The 7,296-nt window shown below is 36.6% G+C and overlaps 1 protein-coding gene across 1 annotated transcript; it reads right to left on the minus strand.

Moving 5' to 3' along the window:
• On the minus strand, positions 1,844-6,940 carry LOC109214290 (ankyrin repeat domain-containing protein 13C-B). The gene is made up of 2 exons (XM_019378196.1): positions 4,380-6,940; positions 1,844-2,409 (listed from the first exon to the last, which is right to left on the minus strand). The coding sequence occupies exons 1-2, from the start codon at positions 5,991-5,993 to the stop codon at positions 2,068-2,070; spliced, it is 1,956 nt and encodes a 651-aa protein (XP_019233741.1). The 5' UTR covers positions 5,994-6,940; the 3' UTR covers positions 1,844-2,067.

Here is a 7,296-nt window from a genome sequence, read left to right on the forward strand (position 1 = left end):
ACTTGCTCAATAATTTAATTTAGAGTACAATTTCAGATTTTCTATTCAAGATAGTTTATCTTGATAAGTTGGTTTACATCACAATTGGTTTCGCAAGATGATTTATTGAGTTCCTCCACTTAATAGCTAAACAGTTGCTTATGAGAACAAAGTTATCTATATCAATTTGATATATGTTATATACCAAAGTATATTACATTCTCCCCTCACAAGTGGTTCAGGGTCAGGAACCAAATAATTTCATCTTATTGTTATTGATGTGCGAGGTATATTTAATACCATAACGTACAAAGATGGGTTCTCAAAGTTGAGGAAACAAGTTAGTTTTTCTAACATGAGGGGGGGACATGATAAACAGCTGAGAAAAAGTTACGTGGAATGAATTATCATTTGTACATTTAGATCCTCGAATAAGATAATATGAACTTAAAGTTCATAAAAGGATAATTCATTTGCAATATATTGCAAATCATATCAGACGCATTTGCTGACCCAAAGGAAGTAACTATATTCTCATTGCAAATGCTCTTATTAAGTCCTAGAAGGACAGAGTCTATGGTATGTTTAAAGCGTATAGACAATCGGTTTCAAATAAACTTCTTGATCAAAATGATCATAATAAAGGAGGCAAGTGATCTAGAAGATCACATGACATAACACTTCATAAAATTCAGGTATTTAAATATATGATTGAAGAGATCTCTATGTTATGTCTTTATGAAAAATAAGGAGGTTGGAACCGATATAAAATGTTTGTCGACGATATTGATTATAGCGCTAAATATATATGAGGATCTTAAGTCTGGCGAAACAATTCAAGTGGAACTTGGTTTCATATGAATGACAAGTAGTTTTGGACCTGTAGTTCAAACACTTAAAAGTATAAAAGGCAATGGTGTGTGCTATCACCTTTATGTATCTTATATGTCTGGCATGACATGAAAACTTGATACAAATCTAAAGTCTATTTATATGGCTTATATGACTTAACTTATATGACAATCCATGAAGGATTTAAGTTGCTTGAAGCATATACAATTCTTGATCTTGAAGTACCACTTCATCAGTGCAATTTGTGCACAAATGTATCTTGCTATAACTATATGCATGATAATATGATAGCAAGAGTTTTCACCTCTATGTGAAGATATTGAACTGACGATTCCAACAAGATCATATGAAGACAATACATCTATTAGGAATGATGATTTCAAGGTGAAACAAATTCGTTCAAGAGATCTTTTGAAGATGGTGCACAAGATTGGAATGCAAATGCTTAAAGATGTGAATTGATGCTCTCATCAGGGGGAGTAAATACGCGTTGTACTCTTTTTTCTTTACAAGGTTTTGTCCCACTGGGTTTTCCTTGCAAGGTTTTCAATGAGCAACCAAAAGGCGTATTTCTAAACATGTGTACTCTTTTTCCTTCTCTAGAATTTTTTCCCACTGGGTTTTATTTTAGTTCAGGTTTTAACGAGGCACATTATCTGTTGAATAGACATTCAAGGGGGAGTGTTATAAATAGAATTCTATTTAACGTGAATGTCTATATTTTAGAGAGATCTTAAGGTTTGTTACTTGGTGGCTAAGTCACTTTCTCTCTATAAATAGAGGGTTCTATTCCATTGCAATTCATCCCAAATCAATAAAAATTCTCTCTTTCTACTTTTCTCTGCAATACTTTCTTCTTCTTTTATTGTTTTATGACATACCTAACCTTTTTGGCTCTTCTGGTAAGAAAGGTTTTTCGATTTTTACAACAACTGAAAAAACATCCCCAGATTTAACTTTTAGCTAACACTATAGTAGTAATAACTAAAAAAACATCACAAGACCAACAAAGGAACAGAATAGAAATCATGTTACTGTGGAAACATCCACCTGAAATGAAAACAATTGTTCCATATTGATTACAAGAATAGCGATTTTCAACTTTTATACCACCCACAATGATTTACTCAGATATCGAAGATTACTAAAACAAGATCAGCTAATGAAGAATGTAACAGCCTCTCCCCTGACCAAAGAAAAAAAGAAAATTCCCTCATATGAACTTAAGTGCTTCAGCTACTGTTTCCTACTTTTTCCTTTCTTGGCCTTTTCCTTTTCCTGCATTTTCTTTCTTTTAGCTTCTGCTGATATCCACGTGTAATCTTGAGGGACTGCAAAGGGATCTTGAATGTTTTCGATCCTATTACTTGGACTGCCTGTGGAAGACGTAGGCCGATGATATGGGGCTTTTATCCACTGAAACCATGATGAACTTGATGGCTGCACCACTGCTGGACTCTCCCTCCCTGAAGCAGCAGGGCTGGAAGGAGGAGTCTCGAACTCATCTAGCGGCTGTAATTCTTCAAACTTAGTGAAAGTCACCAATACTCTAATTGTTGGAACAACCGGAATAGCTACCTGATACATAGAAAGGGATTCTCAGTAAAGTGAAACTTAACCCAGATATCTAAGACCTTTAACAATTAGTGTACTTTCTTCTGAGAGTATTCAATTCATGTCAAACAGATATCGGAAGGAAAGAGATGACCAGCATTAGAAGAGGAGTCCAAAGTCACAAAATTGAGGTCTCTAGCACGAGAAATAGAAAATTCCTAAAGCAAATCTTCAAGAATTTCTGACTGTAAGTTATACTCACAACTAGCTAGTCTAAAGAACACCAAGGTCAAAAAGTTTCTATGACAGCAATTGGTCACAGGTCTGTTCTAATTCGTAGAGAAACTACATTATTTGTTCCCTCATTATAGTTAAGAGCATATGTAATATACAACCTTCTAGGTATAGGACATAGAAAACATTAACAGCAATGATGCCTATCTTACACTCAGTTGCTCCACTCCTTAACTGTTAAATGATGAGTACCCACAGAGTTTCGCACTTGTGGTTTAATGGTTGGATACACCATGAACTTACAAAGGTTTACTCCTGCTTTTATGCCAATTAAAGTTCTATTGTGTTGCGATCCTGTTTCTACATTATGTTTAATTGGTCTGTATTGGAAGTTTTTGCTCCATTCCTTCAATACTAAATCATAAGTACCTAGAGAGTTCAAACTTATGGGTTATGGATGCACATATACATAAACTGACAGATAAGTAATATTTAGGCTGATGCTGAAGAGTCTTAACAGCGGACAACCACCACCACTATATCTGTTCCACTCCAAATACAGGCTAGAATAATCTGCATGTAGTCCAACGTTCACTTCAACATACACCAACGTAAAAATAAATTTTGACCTTAGAATCTGAATATATTCCGTAGTTACATTCCACTAGACTTTGTTCAAGCATGACAGATGAGTATCAGGGTTTACGTTGCATCCATTGTTGACTATAGTGCACTTTGGAACATAACGGATCCCGAGGAACTAACCTTGTGCGTTATAACCTCATCATACTGGTGAATGCTGTTTGAAAAGGTTTTTGTTTAGAAGGCCTCATTCTCTGTGAATTGTTGTCTTTCTTTTCTTGGAAAAGCCACAGCTTTTTCATAGTGTAGGTTGAAGTGTAATTTTATGGATACGACCAAAACTCATGTATATAAGAGGTATACCAAAAAGCATATAGAATCTACAGATAGATATGATATGATTCTCTAGTTTATACACCCAGCCTTCTATACAAATAAGAAGCTCATAGGTGCACCAAAAAGACATTAAAAACAGGAGGCTATTTCTCATATATAAAAGTCATACTCTTTCCTTTCAAAAACTCTCATATCTCTCCTTCCATACTATCCAAATAAATACTAATGGAGCAATATCACACACCCTCTTCGATAATTATCATGAAAAGATACCTCAACGGTGCACAGCTCACTGACTTCAAAAGAAAAGTTTAAACTCTCTGTTGAGTGATACTTATCCGCCCCGCCAAAAAAAAAAAGAGAACTTTCTTTGCAATGGTGTCTCCACCTTAACCCAATACAATCTTCCTTTAATGTTGACCTCCACTATGAGTGGAGCTTTATTCCTACTATTTTATTTCTTTATCATGATTCATAATCAATAACATTCACTTCCCAAAATTAAGATTTTCAGATATTGCCTTAGTTCAATAACCAGTATTTATCAACAAACTGTATAAAAACAAATCCTACATTAAGACATTTACAGTTTCCTACTTATAAGAAAAATCATAATTACAGACTAGCAACTTCTAGTTCAAGAGCATGATAAAAATAACAAAAAGAAACAAAGAAAGCTAAAATTTACTATTTAACGTTTTTTAAACTCTAGTTATTTTGCTCATGGAGAATGGATAAGTGTCAGCAAGGACTATACATAACAAACATATCACTATTCAAACCTAATGAAAATTCAAAATCACATGAGTGCAAAATTTCAACAGCAAGTACATGACACATACCTTAACTGGGAAAGTTCCTTTTGGAAGTTTTGTTGTGAGCATTTCCCTCAACCGGCGGATAGCTTTAACTTTGTTGGCCAGAATGTCAAGCAAAGGAAGGAGCTCTTCAGTTTTTAATGGGAAATCTGGAGAAAGCCAAAGAACAGGCCTCAATCCTTTCTTATACTCATTTTCTCGGCCTCCATCTTTGCGCCGATTTCCATTTTCAGCATTGCTAGATGTAGAAGTCTTTGCATCTCTTCCTAGTCTAAACTCATCCCTCGTCGCTCTGACATCCACAGAATGCCTCCCCGGCCTAGTTTCATTTATAGGTGGAGAACCCTCAAGATGATTGCCGACCCTCTCATCCACACAGACAGAACTTCTTGGTGGAACAGCTCTTTTCTCGCCTTCTGGCTTAATATCCCGTTTCCTCCAATTGTTAAACCATCTCTTCTTTTCCTGCTTACTGTCGTTGTCATTCCTGCAACCATTTATCTCCTCGATGGGAATATCCCTTTGTTCATAACAACTATGGCGATGTGCAATGATCCCACCATCTCCATTCTCATCGGAAGAGTCCAACTTGAGAGCAATCTCAAGCTGCTTTCTTTCTTCCTCTGTTAGAATATCATCAAACTCTTCACTCTCCGTTTCGTTTTCGTTGCAAGAATTGAAGAATTCATCATCCGTCATAGCTCCAGGCACCCTCCTTGATTTTATGCTCACAACCACATTATGCATATCATATACTTTAGCTTTCCAAGAACCTACCATCTCCGTTTTCTCCTGTCGCCTCCATGTTGTTTGTGGCAAAAGAACTGCTTCAGTGACATCAATCCCAGGCCTGAATATGTTCGTTTGAGACATTGCAGCAACTTCATGCTGTACTTCTGCCTCAGTCGCTGGAGCACCAGCACCGTCTAAAGCATTCATAATTTCCTTTTCTTTATGTGAGATCATGCAAAGTGATCCAGGAGGGACTTTACCATCCTCGGAACCATCACCAAGGAAAAGAATGCTCTGATCGGATCGCTGAATTCGGAACCCATCAAATCCAGCCAAAGTCATATCAGCCCTTAAATTTGCACCCCTCTTCCAAATCTTATATGTATCTGAAGGGGCAATCCTAGAAATGAAAGGTATAACAGAGCTCTCAAAGTGAAATGTTATTTCCATATAAAAATCCCTCATCCTCCTCATTGTCCCAATCAACCGAGGTAACCTTCTACACCATTTTGCCCAAGCCAAAGGCTGGTAGTGCCTAACTATAATTTTCGCAATCCTTTCTTCCTTATTACATATTGCCTCCTGTAGGGCACTCCAACCATGTTCATTTTGCAAGCTCCAATCTGCACCAGCAAGCATAAGCATCTCGGTTGCAGTCTCATCACCAAGTTTGACAGCCAAATGAAGAGGGCTATCCCGGTTGGGGACATCACGTCGATCAATCACTGCAGAAATAGCATCAGCCTTAACTTCCTCGGCCAGTGATACCGATTCAGTATGAATCTCAGCAGGATCACAAAGCCGCGGCAAGGCAGCAATTATCTTCCTCAGAGAGGCATAATCTTTCAAGACTAAAGCTTTGTGCACAGGGCTATGTGCATACTTTGAAACATCAATACCAGCCATGCCTCAGGGAATACTCTCTATAGCTACACTATAAACCCAACACAATCATCAAAGCAGTAAAGCAAACACCTCTCCTCCCAAATCAACACTATACAAACAACAGACAAATGCTGTAAATTGCCACTAATAGAATACCCTTAAAAGAATCAATCTTTACCACTTAAACGACAACATGTACTAATATCTCCAGACACCCTTTACACAAAACAAGAAAATAAACAAAGTCTTTCCCCAAAATCATTCATACCAAGTTCAAAAATCACACCAATTGAAACAAGAAAACAATACTCACCAACAAAAAGAACAAATTTTTACCACAAATAACAAAGGTATGGAATCTTTAAGGGGGGACCCAAGAGTAAAAAAGTCAAGAAATCACACACCTTGTTGTTGTTCTTGTACAACCACAGAAAAAGACCCAAAATTGGTTAGCCAAAAAAGGCACAACCCCTTAGCTCCTGAACCCACAAACTAATTAACCCCTTATTAGCAAATAGAAAAAGAACAAAGGGAGATCTTGGTGATCGGATCCAGATCAGACAAACCCCAAAAACATGCATGTGGGGTGGTGCAAGAGTCTTGAAAATTAAAAAGGGAACACTTTTCTTCTTTTTTTTTTTAATGCTAGAGTTTTATAAGGAAATTGTGAGGAATTTCTGAGAGAATCTTGATAAAGCAAAAACCCAAAACTGAAAGGTTGTCAACTGTCAATGAAGAAAAGAATCAAATGAAATAAAAGTATGGTTACCCCACTAGTCAAGCAAAGGAGGGACATAAATTGTTTCACATAAAAAGGGAATAAAATCACTCTTTCTTGAGAGAAAAATAGGAAAGAAAAATTTACAGGTTTAAAAATAAAAATGAAAGGAAAAATGTTTACCCTTTTTTTTCCTTTTTTACCCAAGAGAAATTTTAAATGGGTGATTTGGAGTAACAAGAAATCAAACGTTACTCTTCTATGGGGGTGTTTTTGTGCAGGGTGGGGTAGGGGGTCTAAAAAAGGGAAGTGCTGCATGTGAGCCTAAAAAGAGGGAACTTGCTTTCCTATTTCCACATTTTATTAAATGCCATTTATTTTCGTTTTGGCAGGTTGAAAATTTAAATTTCTTTCTTTAAATGCTGAATTTTGTTTCTTCTTTTTTTACAATGTTAAAGATAATAAATTATTTATTATTTTTCTGAATGAGGAAAGAGAGATGCCACATGCTTGGATGAGGGCTCAAGAAGAGTGGAATAGGAGTAGGATAGGTCAACTAGGCTCGTCGGATTTATTGGGTTTGGCCTTGACCCGACCCATCCCCTC

The sequence above is a fragment of the Nicotiana attenuata genome, chromosome 2 (genome assembly GCF_001879085.1).
Source record: "Nicotiana attenuata strain UT chromosome 2, NIATTr2, whole genome shotgun sequence".
Taxonomy (NCBI): Eukaryota; Viridiplantae; Streptophyta; class Magnoliopsida; order Solanales; family Solanaceae; genus Nicotiana; species Nicotiana attenuata.

Bases quoted from the DNA above. Each gene is read 5' to 3' on its own strand.
- LOC109214290 (XM_019378196.1), bottom strand. From the start codon at position 5,993: ATGGCTGGTATTGATGTTTCAAAGTATGCACATAGCCCTGTGCACAAA. The intron at 2,410-4,379 runs GTATGTGTCATG...TCTATGTATCAG, and splicing joins AAGGAACTTTCCCAGTTAAG to GTAGCTATTCCGGTTGTTCC.